This window comes from Rissa tridactyla, chromosome 1, assembly GCF_028500815.1.
Source record: "Rissa tridactyla isolate bRisTri1 chromosome 1, bRisTri1.patW.cur.20221130, whole genome shotgun sequence".
Lineage (NCBI taxonomy): Eukaryota > Metazoa > Chordata > Aves > Charadriiformes > Laridae > Rissa > Rissa tridactyla.
In genome coordinates, this window is record NC_071466.1 from 157,982,851 (window position 1) to 158,005,192 (window position 22,342).

At 37.2% G+C, this 22,342-nt stretch overlaps 1 protein-coding gene across 2 annotated transcripts in view; it reads left to right on the forward strand.

The window, feature by feature from the left end:
- Positions 1-22,342, forward strand: part of PARPBP (PARP1 binding protein) — a 50,694-nt gene that overhangs the window by 15,698 nt on the left and 12,654 nt on the right. Inside the window, exons 6-9 of one of the 2 annotated variants that reach the window (XM_054188420.1) lie at positions 10,771-10,954; positions 16,272-16,450; positions 21,003-21,084; positions 21,399-21,497. In XM_054188420.1, the coding sequence (XP_054044395.1) occupies positions 10,771-10,954; positions 16,272-16,450; positions 21,003-21,084; positions 21,399-21,446 (493 nt within the window). In that variant the 3' untranslated portion in view covers positions 21,447-21,497. Of the gene's footprint in view, positions 1-10,770; positions 10,955-16,271; positions 16,451-21,002; positions 21,085-21,398; positions 21,498-22,342 lie in introns of those variants that run through there. The other variant, XM_054188419.1, reaches the window with a different exon arrangement.

A 22,342-nucleotide genomic window follows, 5' to 3' on the forward strand; every position in this document is an offset into this window, starting at 1 on the left:
TTGCCAGCCACCACCTAAGCCTTCACATGCCTATAAATGTTTTCTCAGAGGGCTTTTTACACTATTTTCCCAGGGAACAAAGTGAGGCTGATGCACCTTTGATGATGACTAGTTGAAGAAGTCCCTGCTTACTGCAGGGGCGTTGGACTAGATGACCTTTAAAGGTCCCTTCCAACCCAACACATTCTATGACCTGTGGTTCCCCAAACTGTCCCTTTGGTCTTTTTTGTAAAAAAACCATTTGCTTTACTGCTTTACATGCTTTACCATTTCTCAGGGACCTCCCCTGATCAGCATGACTTGTCAAAGATGGTATAGAGTGGCCTTACAAGGACATCAGCGGGTTCTGTTAGTGGTCTTGGATGCAGCCCATTTGGTTCTATGGACTTATACGGCCTCAGTTCTGTCAAGTAAACCTTGACTTGATCCTTACCGATTGCTTGCAGTTCCCCTCTAAAAACTTTCTCTAATCAGAGGCCTGGGAGACCATGTTGGTGAAGGCTGAGGAAAAGGTGGCATTGGGTACCTCAGTTTTATCTGTGTCCACTGTTGCAAAATCTCCTGCCTTTCAGCAAAGGTTCATTTTCGTTTGTTCAGCCTTTTAATACAAAAGCACATGAAGCTGAGCTTTGGCTTTCCTGACAACATCCCTAGATGTCAGGCAATGTTTCTAGATTAGTTCTTTGTAACCTGTCCCTTCTTCACCATCCTGTGTAAAGCCTTTTTGCGTTGAAGCTCTGTCATCAGTTCACTGTTTAGCCAAGCTGGTCTACTGATATTTCTACACATTTTCCTGAGTATTGTGATGGACTGTTCTTGTGCTTGTAATATGCTGTCACTAATAACATGTCAGCTTTCCTGAGCTCTTTTGCCTTTTAGAACTTTGTCACATGGAGTTCCATGTACCAGTTCACTGAATAAGGTGAAATCTGCCCTCCTAAATTCAGTCTGTACTCTGCTACTTGCTTTCTTTTCTCCCCTAGGATCTTGAAGTCCACTATTTCATGATTGCTACAGCCAAGGCTGCCATTGATTTTAATTTTTATTTTTTTTCCCCTCCACATCCCTGACCAATTCTTCCTTGTTAGTGAATAGCAGACCCAGCCATGTGTAACCCTGTGTGTTGCCCATCCAGTATCCATGACACTCTTTAGAAATCTTGACTACTTCCATCCCATTGTGATGCTCTTCCAGCAGATTTTGAGGTGGTGATTGTAAAGTGCCCTGTAGGAACCAAGGTCTGTGATACAAAGCATGCTGAGAGTTGCTTTAAGAATACCTGTTTGCCTGTTTCCTCATGTGTTGGATTCTCTATTGCAAGTGGATTCACAAGCTCTCAACGAGCCTCTTGTCTGGCCAATAGAAGAGCTCCTCCAGACCTCTGAGCGGCTCCTGCATATTGAGGGCATTCCCCCACCTTGTCTTTCCTGAAGAGGTTGTTGTATTCATCCTTTGCAGCACTCCAGCTGTCAGGCTGTCCTGCTGCATCTTGGTTATTCCAATGAAGTTGTATTTTTGTAACCACGAGGGGCTTAAAAAATTTTCACTGAAAATGCTTGCCATTTCTGAAAATGTGTTGCACTTCAAATACTAAAGCGCTATAATATAATTTTGAAGTGAATTACCTGCTTTACCCACACTTTTAACTTTCTAATGGAAATACTGATATACTTTAATCTGATTGTCTTAATTTAAACCTAATGATGAGAATGTTGTAAAACATATTTAGGAGTAAATAATTTTTAAAATAAAGTTAATTGTAGTTTAAATTGGATTTACAAGAAAATAGAAAACTTTGCTTGAAAAAGCTGCTCTTTTGAGGGTAATTCTGACTTAAGATACCACACTTCAACTGTGATGTCTTAAGTGCTCCAATTGTGCAATACTGCATTTAATTAAATTGTGATTTTATTTTTTTTTTGTAACTTGTTGTCCCTTTCCTTAACTTCCTAATTTAGGCTGGTGCTGGGGAATACACTGACTGTTATATCCTAGATATTGAAATTCAAGTATAGTTCCACAATTAAAAAAAAAAGGCATGGAGGCTGTGGTTCTATAGCACTTTTATATCGGTGCTGGACTGAAAAAAATCTTACCCTTATGCCATCATTCTGATATCAAACTACTAGTTCATCTATTTCCATGGCCTCCCTTTAATCCAGATTTGAGAAGCAGCCTGGCAGCTCCCTGCCCATAATTCCAATCCTGATAACTTTCTGTAAATTGCAGGAAAGTGATTATGTCTGGAGGGAACTATTAGGTTGGATATGTTATGGTGGAACAGTGGAATTGTATCATGGAGTCCTTCTGGTTTCTTCCACCAAGCTAAAAGATAGAAATTTTTGGCAATACAGCAAAAGCGGCAGCAGCCACATGGAAAAATACTTAGCAACAAGATTCTTTTTTGCTGTACTTTTATTGTGGATCTAATAAACTGCAAAACTCTGAAGAGCCTAAGATTGGGTCTTCACCTGATATTTAGCTCTGTATGGTTTAAAAAATTAGAATAATAGTGCATGTGCTCATTGTTCGAGGTTGAATTTTGGAGTACTATGAGTGTTTTGATATAGTTACTTTTTTTCTTTTACAGATATATTTAAAATCTATATAAGCTCACTAATACAATTTGATTGTTGAAATTTTGAAATCTGAGTTAACATGAACTACAAATTTTTTTTAAATTTATGCATGTAACGTAATTAGAAAAAACATTGGGTTTGCTTTAAAGGCACAGTTAATGCTCTGTTAAGAGCATTTGTATTTTGTATTGTTTTGTGAATTTTGTCCTGTTCTTCTACCCAGGTAGATGAAACTCTAGTTGACATCCTGCTTCTTTGCATTAGAGAATAGAATTAGATTGCTACTCTCTTCATATAGTTTTAAATTCAAAAATTGGATAACTGCTCGGTTCTTGTCAAGTTTTAAAACAGCTTCCTAAATCCATAATAAAGTAAAAGGCTGTGATCCCTTCCCGCCCCATGATCACTAGGTGTTTGTAAATCTGTTTTAAGACGTTTGTTCCCACTATGTAAGTTAGCTACATATTTGTCATCTGTTTTTTACCTCTGTTGGAGAAGTTGAAATGAATGAATAAAAATGTTGACCTTAGTATAATAGAATTTTGATATATTCCTTTCTGTTCTTGGAATAGGCTTCAGGAGTCTGTTCTGTTTTTTATCAGGTTTTGAATGTTGTCCATATCCTCAACCCTTCCCCCCCCCCCCCCCCTTTTGGATGCTACTTAAGTCTTTTCTACAAAAGATATGTATCCAGAAAATAAATAAAAGTGCTTCTGCATCATATTAACTTTGCACACTAAGGCCCCAGTTCTATAAGAGCTCTTGCCAGTGTCATTTAGATTTTAGGTAATCAGACGAGCTTGTTTATGTGATACTCTCAGTAAGAACAAAATAGATAAGGCATGCGGTTAGTTTCTTGTAAATTAGTTACCTCAACATAAGAAAAGACAGTTTGATAAGGAAAATGAGATGGAAATAGATAGGACAGGGACACAGATGATGTAAGGCAAACGGGTTCAAGCTGGCAGAAGATCTGAAAATATTTTTAGTAGAAGCAACCAGTGACAGAAGATGTGATTTATACAGTGCCAAGTAAACAGGTAGTTTTACATTGTACTTTTTTTTTTTCAACTCCCTTCAGAATCACTGATGCAAATAAGGCATTTTTAGCATGTGATTCGTTTTATCTTCATGTAGACATCTGTTTTTCTCTAGGTGCAAGACAGGTGAGATGAATGCCACCTGAACTGTCATCTACTCTTTTAGTGCTGGTTCATGCTAAAGATGATAAGCCATTCCTTCCATCAGTTGATCTAAAATGTTTGGGAATTTGTTAATTAAGAAAAAAAAGTTAACTGAACATTGTCTGTAAAACTGAACACTTAGAGGCTGGTAGCGGAGCCTCAGTTTAGTTGCCTGAGATGCATGCATTAATGTAGTCTTTATTTGTATGATAACATGCTTTCCCCTCACTCACCCACCCCACAGTCCTGGGGTTTGTGGATAGGAAATAAGAGTGTAAATTAAGACTGCGTAATGGAAAATAGTAATGTTTGGACCCTTTCCGTCTGCTGAAGCAAATGAAGAATAGTGCAGGCCATCAAAGAAGGGAAAGTGTGCTTGGTTCAAGGTCTTTTCTGCTATGGATTTACTGTGGAATACTGGCCAGACATGCTGATGGTCACATTTGGACTTTGCTGAATCCACTCAGTGGAAGATCACCACTGTACTGTTGGATCCAGGCTTTTGTGTCTGAACATTTCCTGAACAACCACAGTGGAAAGTGGTTCTTTCTAAAGGGCTGGGTTTTTTAGCATTTATAATTACTCTGGTGGGTTTTCTTTAGGTATTTCCATCATAGATAAAGATAGCAGTGGGTTTTCTAGTTGAGGTTTCTCTCAGTTCATAACTTTTGAACAAAGAAATATTGTTGCCTGTGACTCTGAACAGAAGATCATGTTATTAGTGTTTTTAAAAAAATTGCTATTTTACAACATCTGTCATAGTGGTAACTAAGAAATGGTTACTGCTTAACTGGATTTGATAAGAGTCTTCCTTCAATATGATTTAAGACCATGGATGTGAGACTGAAGCACTTTATCCTAGAATATTTCATGTCAGCAGCCTATGATCTGAATGAAACATCACAGAAAACTTGTTAGCAGGCACCCTGACTGGAAAGGGACAAGGTCTCTCCAATTCTCTGTTGCCTCAGACAAATGGCATTGCTTTGTTTAATGTATCAAAGTTCATTCTTGAATTCAATTAGAATTCTTGCTCCTCTTTCAGAATTTAGAAGAACTAAAATTCTTAATTCTTGCTCCTATAAAAATTATCTGAAGACAGATAAAAAGTTATCTGTCCATGTAATTCCATATTCAAAGCAGACCTTTGCTGCCCTTCTAGGTGTTAGGAACTGCAAAGTGGATAACAGTTTTCAACCTTATTCTGTTCGTGTAAACATGTTTGGTTTTTTTTTCCTAGTACAATGCCAGATATTTTAAAGTTCATTTAAGTTCTACTGATTTTCTATATAATATAATCCTATAAAAGAGTAATTAATATCAGAGCAATCTGGCATAGGGTCTCCTATCAGTTAGGGCTTTCTGTAGTAAGCTTTGAAATGTTCATGAAATAGCACAAATGAGGTGGATTGAACCTTTTATAAATATATTCAAGGCTAATAAAACAAACCTTACAACATAACTTATTGTTATATCATATCCTGGTGTAAAATGACATAAGCGATGCCACAGTCTTTCAGTGCTAATCCACGCACATTAGATCAGCATATTGTCTTGGCCTGTTTATACAAATTCTAGTTGAAGTATGAATAAACTTTTCCTTTTCGTTGCTCCAGTTAGTACTGTGTATATCTGATGGGGAACTGGAACTCTTTCCTGGAAAAGAAGGAATACGGGGAGAAAAAGAGATTAAATGAACTTTACTTCTAATAGCAAATATCCTTAGTTGACATTGGGTAGTAGAGGCAAAAAAATAAACACAGAAAATGTCTTTATCGCAGTTTTTTTTTTTTTTTTTTCTCAGTGAAAAGCTACAAGATAATCAAGTCACATACAGACTGTAGCATTTAAATTAAGGGCATGGTTATCTTAATTGACTCATGCCCAGTGCTATATGTATAATAATACTTTTTGCTCCAGCATACTTGCATGTATGTGTATGTAAAATATGTGGAACTTATAACAATGTAGGTAAGTTCAAGATACCTGTAGACAAAAAAGACTGAACCTGGCTTTCAAAGATGACTTCAGTCAATCCCTTCACCTGCTTGCTTGTTTTGGAGTTCAGTGCAGTATTTATGGAACAGATACTACTCATATAGTACAATGCTTTTCTCATTTGAGGGTATTACTTTGGAAAGTGTCAGTTTAGGGCTGAGGGAAATAAAGCAAGTCATCATGAAGCATCAGGAGGCTTGACAACAGTTCCTATATGCATCTCCGAGACAGAACTTTTCTGTGGCAATGATCTCTGCTTACCTCTTGACAGCTTGCACTGGACAATTTTTATTTTTTTTCTCCTTGAAATTTTCATCCTCTTGTGGCTAGACTGAATTGTGGGGTTTGGAGCAGAGGTAAAAGGGTTTTTTTCCCTTTTTTTTTTTAAAAAAAAAAAACTACTATCCTTTCTAAGATCTGAATGGTTCTTTACCTGTGTGCAGAGAGACTTCACATGGTGACTGTTCTTTCAGCTAGGTGCATACATTGTGCTTAAATTTTTGCTAAGCACAAGTTTTTCCTCTTTAACCAAGACTGCAAATTTAATGTGAACTGAATAATCGTTAATCTGTAAAAGTTAAAGATGAGAATTGTGTGGAAATGTTTGTGTTTGACCTGGAAAAAAGCCCTCCTCTCCCCAAAAAGTTTCAAGTTAACTTCAGATTTTCTAAGTTATTTATGGGAGTCTTGTTCAGCCAGAATAAGCCGAAACAGCAAGGTCTCTGGCCCAGTTCCCTCCATGTATTTTGACAGGAAACAATATAAACAAACTAGTTTTCCTCTGACTCAATTCCTATTCTTACCTAGCTCTGCCCACTTACTTTGTATTTTATATTAATGTAGACATGCAGAGTTTCATTTGCTGGAGGCTCTCCAAACTAGAATTCTAAAATTCATCTTCAGAATTTAATGTGTACAAAATATACCTTTCTTTCATTTTGCAAATTATCATTTTAGGGTAAGTAGGCAGGAACATGGAAGAAGCAGTAAGCACGGAGGAAGTTGAAAAATTAGTCATCATCTCATTCTTGGCTATGTCACCTGGAGTAATAAAGCCATTGCCATTGCTTTGGGGTATGGTTTTGTGGTGTTTTGGGGTTTTTTTGGGTTTTTTTGGTTTTTTTTTTTTTCTTCAGACCTGTGATTTAGAATCATAGAATCATTTAGGTTGGAAAATGTTGGAGGATTTTTAGTACAAAGGGGTCATCCTGTGAACACTCCAAGCACCGAAGAATTGCTAACAACTATGTAGGCTTTGTTAGTTTGAAGGTTATGTGAAAACATTGTGGCGATGTTAGAAATGCTGAGACAAATAAGATATGAGAAAGCGTGCTGAACTCAGCGTGCAAAATGCAGAACTTCACCCAGGATATAGGAGGGGTGATTGTCCGCGTGAACAGATGCTTTAAGCCAATTATAATATGTTGCTTACCGCATGCACAGCTCATGCAACCAATCAGCAAATTGTCGGTGCGTGATGTGGAATCAGAACGTCTATAATAACTGAGCTATCTGTGCAATAAACTGGCATTAACCTGATCATATTGATCGTTCTGTTATTGTCCGAGCCTTCCGCGTTGACAGGAAAAGACCCTTGGGATCATCGAGCCCAACCATCATCTCCACTCTACAAAGTTCTCCCTTACACCGTATCCCTTAACACCTCATCTAAACGAGCCTTAAACACATTCAGGGATGGTGACTCCACCACCTCCCTGGGCAGCCTATTCCAGTGTCTAACCACTCTTTCCGTGAAGAATTTTTTCCTAATGTCCAGCATAAACCTACCCTGCTGCAGCTTGAACCCATTCCCTCTTGTTCTATCACTAAGTACCTGTGAGAAGAGACCAGCACCAGCCTCTCTACAATGTCCTTTGAAGTAGTTGTAGAGAGTGATGAGGTCTCCCCTCAGCCTCCTCTTCCTCAAAATAAACAGTCCCAGCTCCTTCAATCGCTCCTCATAAGATTTATTCTCCAGGCCCTTCACCAGCTTCACAACATCATAGGTGTATCTGAAAATTCTACCGTAGGTGTCAATAGCAGCTCAAGAGTTCAGGGTGTGTGAATAAAAAGGGAGTCGTTTTATACAGTCCATGGTATAGTTAAATCAAAACTATTGGTGTTTCAGCTAGATGACTGATAGTAGGTTACACTCAACATGCGGCATTTCTGCTTTGATTTGAACTCTAAAACTAACACTTAAAAAAAAAAATAAAAGAAAAAAACAAAACCAGAAATTCTGCTGTTAAAGGCAAGATTTAACAGGCTACCCTTTTTTAGGGTTGGCCATCCTACCCAGTTATTAGATGTTGCAGGAAAGTGGCTAGTGTTTCTTAAAGTCTGGAAAAGGAAACTGTCGGTTAGTTGGAAAGAGAAGATGGATTATTGTAATAGAACATGAAACATATTGACTGAAAAAGAAAAATTCTTAGAGTGAGAGTTCAGAATGAACAGAATTGCTTTTGTTGCTTTTACTGCTTTTGCCTGCCACTATACTTAGGCTTTATAAGACTTTAAAAAAAAACCCAAAACAATCAGCAAACCTGACAGGAAATCAATATCATATCTGAGCTTAGTGTTATAAGCATAACTAGTTTCATTGGAAATTTTTCATCAAAAACATGGTGACTGGAAGGCTGGGGTGTTTTTTGCTTGTTTTCCTTTATTTTTTTGAGTCACTACTGTCACTGCAGAGAATCTATGCTACTTTAAAGATCCGAAATGTGGTTGTACAACTTCAAAAGAAGGGTCCACAGGCACAGGATCTTGTCTTCAACGCTGGCAATAATTATGTGCCTTGTAAGAACAGAGGAAATGTTTATGATGCTTGTCCTGAGTGCTGTCTCAATCTCTAATTTCAGTTCAGGGTATTTTCTGAACGCAGAGGTGTACCTATTTTTCCTGGGAATTAGTTTTGGGATTTTTAAGGAATGGGTTCTTTATGCCTCTTGTTAAGATCCTGTTTCTTCCTTTATTCTTATATGTGTTATCAGCTGGTATTCAAAGGAAAAAGTAACCCTGTACATGAAAAAGTAAAAGGAGAGGGGATCAATTAAAAAAAACCCTACAAATTAGAGCTAAAACTAAAATATAGACTACCACATTCTGAACAGTTTGAGGAAAATAAGCAGAAAGAGAATGAAATTGAGGACCAAATGTCACAGGGGAATAATGAAGTCCTTATATATGCGCAATGTTAAATACAAGATAAAAGATTGCTTGGTGAGGTGAGGGGAATCTTGCTTATAATCGACTTTGTTGGTCTGGATGATGGGTTCATGTTCTGAGAAGAGCGGAGAATTGATGATAAAATTTCCAAACAGCATGCAACTTCAAAAAGCTTTTGTGAAGAGATGCATTATATGTAGGAGAGCTGGGTTGTTCTTGTAATACTCTTTTTTATTTGCCCAAACTCTAGCAATGTTAAAACATACAGTATTTCACTTAATGTTTTATGTGGGTACTAGACAAAATTATTGAGCTTTTAACTCAAGGGATTTATTCTGTCTTTTACTAAATCTTTACTAAAGTAGTCAAGACAGTTGCTGTCTCTGTATAGTTTTTGATGATCTGTGAGATAAGATATGTGATCCCCTAGCTAATTTACTTAACGTGGTTCGTAGTCATAGTTCATAGTAGTGCCTCATGACAAGCGATTCCTACCTTTGTTACCTCCATATGGCTTTTGCACCTATTCACTACACATTACACTTGTGAAATGAGCAATTCACTCCTAACGCTTGGATTTTCCATTCTTGTGATGAGACTATGCTCACTCTCATTATAAGCTTTAAGTTATTTTATTTTATTTCATTTCATTAATTTTGAACAGCTTTGTTCAGGTAAGCACTTTTGACCTTTGAGTGGAAAGATGCACTTGTAAATGGCCAGTGGAATACTTGAAACTCTAACTGCTTCTTCTCATTCATCAGGTCTGGGTGAATCAAGGTGCACTGTCACAGGAGCCTCAGTCCCCATAGCCAGTTTTTTGGACATAAGATCTTTGGGTTTTCTTGTCATTTAACAAGAATTTAATTTTTAATTTTTATTTTTTTTTACATACTCAGGATAATGCACTCTACCTGGCAGCCTGTCGTATGTCCATTTTTATTGAATATGCGGATCTTGCAAGTCTGAGGGAGCAAGACATGGTGTAACTTTCTCAATACTGCCTATTGGAGCATTGTATATACAACTGTAACAGCTGATCCACTCAAGTTTCACTGGGGAGAGACTTGGTAGTTCTAATCCAAAGGTGATCCCAAAAGTAGTCTATCATACATGCAATGTGGATGGCTCAAGGCAGAGGATGACAAAATGGAATTGAAGTCTAAACATAGTTTAGGTGCACTCACAAATGCCTTCTCATCCTTCGATAAGAAGGGTTGAAATAAAGCCCCTATATCAATGAGATTCAATTATTTATATTTTTGATGTCGAATGGCATGGACATTTCATAATTAAACTACTAAGTTCTTTTCTGTAGGTATTTTTTCTCATTAATGCAAAAGAGATTAATAGTGTGTGCCTGTATGCCAAACGGTGATGTTCATTTGGTCTAATTACTATCTATTTCAATAAAATTGAAAGCAAATTGCTATTTTGAATCGCTTTCATGAAGCACAAAAGACTCAAAAATCTAATAGTCTGTTAAATTGGAAAGCGTGTTCCAGTGAAGTGTTTTGTTTACACTTAACAGCTTATGAGCAAAAACGTAACTGCAGGTTTAAAGAAAGTACTTTTCTTTGGGCTTTTATGGAGAAGTTAGTTTTGTGTTGCAGCTCAGAGTATTACTAAATGCTGAATTCATTACCTTTCCTTATAATTTTTTTCTTTTTCAGCACACTATTAAGTTGGACAATACTTCTACACCGCTGTTTGATTTAAAAGATCAAAGCTGTTCTCTGAAGAGTTTTGATTAACTGTGAGGACTGGCTATGTTCAACACTAATAGGTATACTAAAGTGCTGCCAAGATTAATGTGGAGATGACCCTGTGCCTATTTTCAGAGTCGCAGGGGGGCGAATTCTGTCAACAATGAAGATGCATTTGATAAAAGGCCGAAGCAATGGGGATCCTTTCTGTCAGGCAGTAGAGGAAGTTGTACAAGACTTGGATTTGAAGATTAAAAATATTATCGATTCACAACATGAAGTCTCGACTGCCAGCACTACTGGAGTCAGTCCAGCACGGGTAATGGGACTTCTTTTGTTCTTTTTACTATTTAGCTTTGCAAGAAAGCAAATGTCTTTCACCTGTTCTGTTTCTTTTTTTATTTTTTAAGAGTCTTTATGCAGAGTATTATCTTTTCCTAACAGTACAGAGAGCAGCGTCATTTCCTCTACACTGTGGTTTTAACCTTATTGAAAGACTTATACTTGAGCATTACAGTGTAGATTTCAAAAAGCGGATTTACTTAAACTAAACTTCTTACCTCAAAATTGTAAATAAAGTACTCTTTAAAACTTAATTTGTTTGTACAGTTATAGATGTAGATACTCACAACTATCAGGTTTACCACTGATTTCAAGTCAGTAGAGCTATAACAAATTTCCAAACAAAAAAGCCTCATGAAAGTGGAATTAAGATTTAAGATCATGTATCAGTAATTTTGATTAAAATACACAGGTTTTAATTATCTCAGCATCAAGTATTTCTAAGGCTAAGGCATTCAAAATAAGGTTATATATGAAAGAAATCCAAAATAAGGTGAAATTTGGAGTGGGAAGGGAATAAAAATAACACCCCAAACAATCAACGTGTAAGTTTTTCTTTCAGTGTTTCAAGATGCAAATGAAACTATTACTGATTTCAGTTTAGTGGAAGAAATCAGGATGCTTAAAGTTCTTAAATCAGGTGTGGAGAGCAGAATATAGGCTTTCTATTTGTGGTTTTTGTACTTTGAATCTACTCAGGTTTATATTATGATCTTTTTTGTGATAAAAACATCAACCAGCTTTAATTATTTTATTTTACGTTATTGATATATAAAATGTGTAATGTCATGTATTTTTGATAAATTTTTGAAAACTTATAGATACCTTGTATGTATGTACATTGTTAGAATGCTGTGTTTTGTGAAATCACTGGAGTTACTCCATGGTAACAAGATTTTAAACAACTTTTAATCAGATTTCCAATATGCTTTTTTCTTTAAAACCAGACAGACTCTAGTGGCTAGTTAAACTGGTTTAAATGTGTGTTTCCACTGAGCAGTTGGAGTATGTATTTTATCCTCATTTTCCTATTTCCCGTGAATCTTTCATCACTATATTTCTCTGTTTGCCTTTCATATCCTATTTCTCTTTCTTTCCCATCTGATTGATCACTGTTATCAGTTCTGTCTTTATTTAGCTACTTGTATTATTGATAAAATTCTAAAAAGTTATTTAAATCATTATAAGCCAGGTAAAACTATTTTAATAAAACTTCATTCTTCAGAGAAATTCACAAAAATTTGCTTTTCCAAAATGGTTTGTGCTACTTATTGTTCTCCATAGGTCAAGTTCATAGTCTAATGACCTGGAGAAATGTTTACCAGTATCCTTACTGAGGTGTAAGATAGCAAAGATGATTGTATCCTGATGTTGTTAGGAAATGTGCTTTTAACAGGATTAAGTATTTAACCAGTATGAAGTTAACGTTTTTTTCTCAAAATGGGCACTTTAGGGCAGCTTATGAAATTAATTATATTATATTTGAGTCTGTGGTTCTGTGTTTAAGTTTTTGCCAGTCTTTGAGTTTAAGTTAATCGATTGCTGGAACATCCCACCTACTCGTGGATGGGCAGATTCTACTATAGTTCTTCTCAGTAAGGAAACTTGAGTACATAGCAGAGGATGATGGGCTTTAAACTAATCCTTTTCATCATACTCACTACAGCACATCCACGCTCACCACAGTATGGATGTAACTGAGAGCCATCAGAGATGACTGTGGTCTGGATGTGACTGACGTGCTGCTTGGCTTGACAAATCTAGTGCTGTTATTGGGTTTATGTGGCAAGGTTTTGGTAGCGGGGAGGGTTGCAAGGGTGGCTTCTGTGAAAAGGCACCAGAAGCTGCCCCCATGTCGGACAGAGCTGGTTCCAGCTGGCTGCAAGACGGACCTGCTGCTGGCCAAAAGCTGAGCCAATCAGTGACAATGATAGCACCTCTGTGATAACATTTAAGAAAGGGTAAAAAATGCCGTACAACAGCAGTTGGGAGGGAGAAGTGAGAATACATGAGAGAAACAACTATGCAGACACCAAGCACAGTGAAGAAGGAAGGTGAGGAGATGCTCCAGGCACTGGCACAGAGATTCCCATGAAGACCATGGTGATGCAGGTTGTCCCTCTGCAGCCCATGGAGATCCGCAGTGGACCAGATATCTGCCCTGCAGCCTGTGGAGAACCCCATGCTGGAGAAGATGGACGTGCCCTTAAGGAAGCTATGACCCTGTGGAGATTCCACACTTGAACAGGTTCCTGGCAGGACCTGTGGAGGGAGGAGCCCACGCTGGAGCAGGTTTGCTGGCAGGACTTTGGACCTCATGGGGGAGCATGCTGGAGCAGTCTGTTCCTGAAGGACTGTACCCTGTGGAAAGGACCCATGCTGGAAAAATTCCTGAAGAACTACAGTGTATGGGAAGGACCCACACTGGAGAAGTTCATGAAGGACTGTATCCCATGGGAGGCACCCCACACAGGAGCAGACAAAGAACATAAGGAAGAAGGAGCAGCAGAGATGAACCATTAGGAACTGACCGCAACCCTCATTTCCCATCCTCCTGTGCCACCTGGGTGAAGGAAGTAGAAGAGTTGGGAGTGAAGTTGAGTCTGGGAAGAAGGGAGGGGCCCTATTCTGATTGATTGGCAATGAATTACATTAATTTCCCAAAGTCAAGTTGGTTTTGCCCATGATGGTAATTGGTAAGTGAACTCCCTGTCCTCATCTTGACCCCATGAGCTTTTTATCATATTTCCTTTCCCTGTCCTGTTGAGGAGGGGGAGTGATAGGGGAGCTTTAGTGGGCACCTGATGGCTAGCCAAGGTCAACCCACCACAGTTCTTTGTGGTGCCCAATCTGGGGCATGAGGAATTAGAGATAAGGACAGTAATTGGAAGACGTAATGGGCAAAATGTGGTCTGAACGTTGCAAAAGAGTGGAATAAGTATAGCGAATTTTTATTTTAGTAATTGTGGTGAAGAGATGAGGGGTAGAGTTTGTGTAAATTGTCTGCCTTTGTTGGTGTTGTGATGATACTATTTTGATTTTGGTGTGAGGAATTCTTTTTGTTGATGTAAATGAAGTTTGTAAACATTGTATGATGAATGTATATGTTAAATGATAATTCTTAAATATTTGATTCACAGAGTCGAGGGGTGGAAAAGGGAGCTTAGACAAATATTAAGAGATGGATATTTTAGTGGAGCTTGGTGTGGTAGAACATTTTACTAAGCATAGAGAGGGGTAGGTCACCATTGCTAATTGAAAAACAAAACAAAAAAAACCTCATAAGTTTTCCAAATGAATTTGAGCTGTATAAAAAATATTAAAATATTGGAGCATCTCTATGTTCCATTAAGATCTCAGGACAGCAAAGATTAGTGCTCTGTGCTGAGTTTCACATATAGCTTGGGTTTTTTTATTGTGTATTGTTTTTTAGTTTTTAAAGAAACCCCCAAATCCTGATGCTATACTTTTTCATTTAAAATGTTCTATATCCGGAATAAGTTCTGGCTTTGATAGGATGTTACATTTTTTCATGCATAAGAGATTGGATAATTTATTTGAGTGCAAATTTAAAATACGTTCTTAAATACAGAGCTGAAAATGATGCCTCCACTAGTTCCTGGGAAGGCTGCTTCCTCGTAAAGTGTACCTGAAAAGAGTTTATTAGAAAAATATTTGCTTTTCTCCTTGCAGTGACGGTTTTCTTCCATCATTGCTTGGTTTTCCTGCAAATACCTGTTCTATAAGAATCTAGAGCTCCAGGAAGATTTATTAATTTATGCAGCAGGAAGCACTACTTTGTGTTGAAACCTGCACGGGTGACTAATAGGAATTATGATTAATTTCTTCCTGAGAAAATTACTACTGTAAATGGAATCTGGCTTCTGTTTCTGGAACTAACCAGAATAGTCTGGAGTAGCTAACGGTCACTACCCTTGAAAGACCTGTCAACTATTTTCTTGAAAAAATAATTTGAATAATGATTTCCAGCTTACTAATAAACAAGATATTTTGTGGCAGGGATTGTTGTTTTGCCTAAAGTTCTTATTGTGCCTTGGACAATAGGATTTTAGTTCATGTTTAGTGCATCAAGTCACTGTTGTTGTAGTACATGAGATTTCTGAAGGTCATCTTTTGGCAGTTAGAAGGTTATGTTATAGTGTAAAGATTATTATTTTTTCCTTTGTGTATAATCAGTCAAGATGATGCCAAATTTGTACTTTTCTCATTTAGACAAATTTACCATGACACACATGACATTTTATAAAAATCTATGATGTGGTGATGTAATGACGGAAGAGGTTCAGAATAAATTTTAAGGAAATTAAATGGTACTGAAATAGGCCAATTCTGTAAAGCCAAGTAACAACCATTTCTGTAATTGCTATTTCTAGCTATTGATTATAACTTATAGTAACTGACTGACATGTGTTGCTATGGTTTCTTGAAAGCTACATACACTAATTGATATAATCAAATAGAGAGAGAAAGAGAATTTGATCTTTTCAAGACTGTGTTTAAAAGCAGTTAACTGATTAGATAAATGCAGTTCATTGCTTGCCCTGTCCTTCTGAACAAAGTTAGGCTATTCAATGTTTCTGTGTATTGGCCTATAGTTTTAAAAATCTACTACTGTGTATTATGCACTAAATTTCTCTGTGGAACTCCTAGTACTTTTAAAGAAAACTGTAGCACACTTGTAATTCTTGCAGTCCTGTAGTGGCTATGGAGTTCTACATCTGTACTGCTGACTGTGGCATTGAGCACTTCCAGATGTGGATTATTATTTTCTTTAAGGAACTCTTCATTCTTGTGGAAAATCGTAAGGAATTCATCCTGTTCCAAACCACAGGAGATGGTGCCAAGTACCCCTCTTGTCAAATCTTGATGGAAATCTCACTTTTAACTGACTGCTTTAGCAGATTCAGTTAGTCAGAGGAGTTGACTTCTCCAGAATGCATTTGTATACCCCATAGCACTAAAATTGGTTGTGAGAAAATAATACGTTAATTTCTGCTGCATGGTTTCATCAGATTTGTATATTTATCTGCGACTTGCTCATTGGTGTAAACCTCCAGCTGGCAGTGATCTAAACTACTAATTGCTTGGGATGAGGAAGAAACTTTCCCATGGGCAAGTTCCCCATAAATGCTTTCTGGGAAAATGAAGGAGGGGATTCTCACAAGGTGTGAGAATCGCCTTGTGCTGATAGGGGTTGCTTTTGGAGGTGAGCTAGTGGTCTGGCTTGCTGACCTTTCCTGTTGTATGTTCCTTTTACTTTTATTTACTTTCAGCCAAAATTACATTCCATAAATCATGGCACTGTCTATTGTGGCAGAGATACTGTAAAGGTCTTACTAGCTCTTCTGGATGAAGAAGCTGTCAGTCCTCCTACCCAGAACAAAGCAGAACTATTATACGATGATGAAAGCTTAAATCTGTTTGGAATCACCTCTGTTTTGACGCTCTTCAGGTGAGTACTAGAAGGTTTTTCGTGTTTGTTTTGGACACTGTTGGTGTGTTTGTTGTTTGTTTGTTTTGGTTTATTTTTAATAAAGATCTTATACTGAGTGGCTAACAAAGCATTGATATTACTTACACAAAGCAAATGACAAAAATGCGGTCTGTTGCAAGACTAGGTGTAAAGGGAAAGCCATCTTAGAACAGTCTCAAGTTCTCAAGAGTATTATACCTCCTCATTCATATTTTATGTATCTTCAAGATACTTTAGTAATATGGGCTTTTTGAGCTAGTACATTTCTGGGCTGCACGAAACCCATGAAGGAATATCCTTTGCAACAAACCTTCCAAATACCTTTTAAGTTGAGTTCAAACTCCTAACTTCAAATACTGTCTGTTCAGTAGCTAATTAGATTACTGTTCAATTTGAGGATGCCTCCTTTGTCTAGCTATGACACAAGAGATTTTTGGATTATATCCTGTTTTCTTCCTACATAGTAATTATTTTGTGGAGACAGTTTTAAATAGTTAAACAGTTTTTCCGATCATGATCCACCAATCAGAATAGTATTGCCCAAAGGATGTTGAAACAAATTCACATGCATGATGACTTATTAGTGGTGTCTGTAGTTGATGGCATACGTTGACTCTAATGGTGAAAGCTGCTTTTTGGGAGGAATAAAATCAAAATAGGAGAGGGAGAGGAGAGAAGAGGAAAGATAAAACTCTTTAGTGGCCAGCTAGGATGTAAAGCAGCCAGGGTTCCCAGACAAACATCCTCTGTAGTACAGTCGTTGGTTCCCCAATAGTGCTTTTCCCAGAGTAACTATATTGTCTTTGTAAGGACCTGCTTGCTCCCCTTATTGGTTGTTCCTGCTTTTGATGCCTTCAGTGGTGATTGGAGCATCTGTTCATCAGGGCAGGGGCTGCATGGCCATTTGCTTATTATTGCTCTGGGCATGCACTTTTTTGGGTTCCCTAACATAAAATAAGAGCTACAATGAAAAGGGTAGGAAAAGTGGGGAAGAAGGGGGTGTTTCTTATGCTGGTGGCAGTCGTTTCCCATGAGAGCCCACCGTAACAACACTGTCAGAGTGTGCAGGAGCAAGGCTGTGAGGACAACAGCAAGGAAAGAGGGAAGAAAGAAAAGGGAATGATAGGCCCTACGTTGGAAGATGGAGGATCCTAAAAGTCAAAGAATTTAAGGGTTCCATTAGATCTATCATTTGATCTCTTTTATGAAACCAAAGGAATAAACACATTCTAATTAAACTTTAAAAAAAATAATTGGTTTCACTAATAAGAATTCTTAATAAACCTGTAATAATTTTTAATATAAAAGGCAGCTTGTAACAACATATTGTGGAATATTCTTTCACATCTCAAATATCTGTGGATAGCAGTAGCTATACATTTCTATTTCATTATGTAACAAGCTTAAAATAACCCTGATTTCAGTCGCTTGTTTTTCCATTACTTCAGATTAAGGAAAATTGATCCATATTATTTTTTAAACTGTTTCATTAATTTAATAAACCTCACTGTGGTTGTATTTTTATCAGAATGAAAAGGAGCTTAATCAGGTTCAGGTTAATGCTCTATGTGAATGGAATCAAGGCCCACCTGAATTTCTTCACTGAAAAGGTTGTCAGGCATTGTAACAGGCTGTCCAGGGAAGTGGTTGAGTCACCGTCTCTGGAGGCGTTTAAAAAGATATATAGATGTAATGCTGAGGGACATGGTTTAGTGGTAACTTGTCAGTGCTAGGTTAATGGTTGGACTTGATGATATGAAAGGTCTCTTCCAACCAAAACAATTCTGTGATTCTATGGGTTCTCTTTCTGAATTAAACATTGCGATTATTCAGAACTAGAGATCTAGATTGGTTTTTGTTTGTTTTTTGTTTTGTTTGTTTTTTTGTTTTTTAAAGTAACTCTTCATTTTAAAATCGGTTTTAAGCCACTTATTTCTGAATAAGAGTGTTTGTTTTACTTAAAATCATCTTGGTGTAGGTGTAAGCAGGTACTGCTATCTGGGAATTTATATTGTAATCTAGATAATTCTTGTGTTTACCTTAGTAGTCAATTTGTTTTATTTTCCAGTATATAATTTTTTTAATATTATCTGTATGTTTTCATTTAAAAAATTGATTTAGAAGTAATTTATTCAAAGTATTGAATTTATGACCCTAAATTATTGTTTTAGGGAATACTTTGTAAAAACGGAAATGAAACTTGCAAACAATACCTGTTCTCCTCAAGTTTTATCAAATATTTGTGTCCTGCATTTCTCTAGCAGCTTTCCTGTAAGGCTCCAGTTGCTTTATGAATGCTGAACACCTTAATACTACACAGGATGGTAGCTAAGGTGTCACTCTGATTTGCATCAATGTACAGGCATCTCTACAATACAGCAGTTTTTTGTTAATGCTTGTGTCTCAAATTTTTGATCTAGAGTGCTTGCAGTCTTTTTGCCAATTGATTGTTAATAGTATATCTGGAACAGTTTACAGCATAAATGAAAGTACCTCTGGCAATAAATGTCACTGCGATTTTCAGATTCTTTTTGCTAATCTGATTCTGTGTATCAGATTGGTCACCTCATATGGTAGTTATTGTTCTATGGCTTTTGATCACATGGTAGTTATTGTTTTGAGGTTTTTCACAATGCTTTTGTTATTTCTAAAGATTTCTTTATCCCAAAATATGTTTAAAGTTTGTGAATAGTTTTGTCTGGATTCTGGTCAGTTAGAGGGCACGCTGTTAGTTTTCAGGTGAAGACTGAGGTTAAATGAGAACACCTCTTTTTCAAAACTTCAGGAATTTTTCTTGCTTTGTTTTACTCTTCTTTTAATAAACTTCTAGATCAGTTGGGTAGATTTATCTCTCTGCACTGAAATCCTGCAAAAAGCTACTGCTGAGAAGCAGCTATTGTGTTGTTTAACTTTTTGTTGGCTTTCTTTAATTAAAACTATTTTCATTGTAATTTTTGAAATGCATGCATATTTGGGAACTGAAGATGTAAGCACTGACAATACATCCTCAGTGTTTTAGAACCTCCTAACCAAGCTAAAGTTTTTCTTACCTAATCTGTTTTTAGTATATCATTCAAATGTTTTCCTTCTCTAAGCACCTTATTTCAATCTTCTAGAAAATATTCTTTTTAGATTTGCATTATAGAAGTTCAAATAAAGTACTCTTGCTATTTTTGTTTTGTATCTTGAAGCTGCATGCAAGGCAGAAGTGCTGTTTTCCCATAGTATTTTTAAATTTTTTAAGCAAACATAAAAATATAGTGATGATGTTAAAATCAAAGAAAGGTGATTTTGATAAAATTAATGCTATTATTATGTTTTAGAATTAGATTTTGCCTGACCATGGATTAAGTATTTTCATAACTTTTTGCAGTCAGGGTTCTCTTTTTCTGGTTTTGCAGGTTCAATAGATATTCCGGGCTTGGGGCAACTTTTTGTTTGCTGCTGTTTTTTGTATTGTTCCCATCATCTTTCCATCCTATTAATGTTAAAGTCAGTCATATCTTCTTGCTCAGTTCTTTTCTTACCTTTTAAAAAGGTAAGATCTGGTGTGTAAAACAAAGACTCTCTTGAAAACCCGTTTCTGTGGGCACTGAAAAGGAAACTAATCTATCCATGCACTGGAGAAGCAGTGATGATTTAGTCAGTTGCTTATACTGAGGAATCATCAGCTGTTGGAAAGTGAGATGCTGAGAATTTTGTCATTCATTTTAAGTTATAAAGAGGACTCAAGAACCGGAACAACAGTGTAGATGGGAGCATGCAGAAGCTCCATATTTTGGCAAATTAAAACAGGAAAAACTTCACAAGGTCCTGCAGATATTTTTCACCACAGTCAAGTAGAAATAAATAAAGTAAAGAATGAGCTAAATAAATTTTATTTATGGAATAACTGAATAGAATGAGCTAAATAAATAAAATAAATAATGAGTTATTTTTGAAACAACTGTCCTCATATGCACATTGGCCTGCCATGAGCATAAACAGAGAAGTAATTGTTGACAGATGCACAGATTAGTTCTTTCTATTTCAAGACCAAAACATCCCCTCTTATATGCATCAATAATTTTTTGCGGTATATGGATCCAAATTTTTCATTAATGTATGTAACTATTCACATACTGAAATATAGGATGGTGGAAGCATTTTGTTTGTGTTAGTACTTATATTAAAACGTCGGTAAATACAAGGAAAATTATTCTGGATGTCAACTAGATGCTATTCAAGGCAGTGTGAGTAGAATGGTGACTTGGTAACTCCTGAGCAGCATTACAAATAATAATACTGTGGCTGCAGAACTACGATATTGTAAACATACTGCAAAATGATACCAGAAATTGGAACTGTAGGATTGGTTTCATTGTGCTGTCTTCAGTTGTCACAGTACATGTGGTTACTTAGGGAGAAAATAAAGTAAGGCTCAGATAGTGAAGATACTTGCCTTCCTATTTCTGAGGAACTTGGTATGGTAACTGTTTTTCTTAACTAATTGCTTTTACATGTTCTAAGTACTTGTCTCTCTTTAATATAGATCTCCAGCACAATCCAATGGATCTTCTCCAAAACCTCTTAGACAACGTATTCAGAAATCCATGGATGAAAAAAAAATGAAGGTACTATGAATGAATTGCTATGCGATTATAGATGCACTGAAATAATAATGCTAAAATGAAAAATAACAGTTAAAATTCTCAAATACTTGGTTGAAATGTATCCCTAGTCATGTATGATAGCTAAAGAAATGTAATTGTGATTAACTTGTGGTAATCATTTCAACTCAAATAGTGTTGTAATATTGGAAATGAAAACATCTAAAACTCCAGAACAGAAAGGCTTTAAACTTAAAAGTATTTCCTAATGAAGATCTCTTTATGGAAATATAGTGAGCTAATCTATATCTCTTCATTTAACCATCTGTGTATTTCAGGACTTTCAGGAAGGCAAAAGCCCAGCTGGAACTCAACCTGGCAATTAATATAAGGGACAACGAAAAAAGTTTCTATAAATACATCAACAGAGTGACAGAGAATATCCATCCCTTACTGGATGCGGGGGGAAACCTTGCAACCAAGGACGAGGAGAAGGCTGAGCTACTTAATGCCTTCTTTGCCTCTGTCTTTAATAGTCAGACCAGCCGCCCCCAGGGTGTTCAGCTTCTTGGGCTGGAAGATAAGAATGGAGAACAGAACAACTCCCCTGTAATCCAGGAGGAAATAGTTAATGATTTACTTATGCACCTGGATACGCATAAGTCTATGGGGCCGGATGGGATTTACCCAAAGGTTCTCAGGGAGCTGGTGGGAGAGCTCACCAAGCCTCTCTCCATTATCTATCAACAATCCTGGTCAACAGGAGAGGTGCCGGATGACTGGAGTGTGGCCAATGTGACGCCCATCTACAAGAAGGGCTGGAAGGAGGATCCCAGAAACTACAGGCCTGTCAGCCTGACCTCGGTACTGGGAAAGATCATGGAGAGGATCATCCTGAGTGATCTCTCAAGGCAAGGGAAGGGCAGCCAAGGGATCAGGGCCAGCCAGCATGGGTTTATGAAAGGGAGGTCCTGCCTGACCAACTTGATCTCTTTCTATGACCATGTGACCCGCTTTCTCGATGAGGGGAAGGCTGTGGATGTTGTCTACCTGGACTTTGGTAAGGCCTTCGACACCGTCCCCCACGGCATTCTCCTGGAGAAACTGGAGAATCATGGCATAGACAAGTGTACCCTCCGCTGGATAAAAAACTGGCTGGATGGCTGTGCTCAGCGAGTTGTGATTAATGGAGCAAAAATCTGGTTGGCGGCCGGTCATCAGTGGTGTCCCTCAGGGCTCAGTTTTGGGGCCAGTCTTGTTCAATATCTTTATTGATGATCTA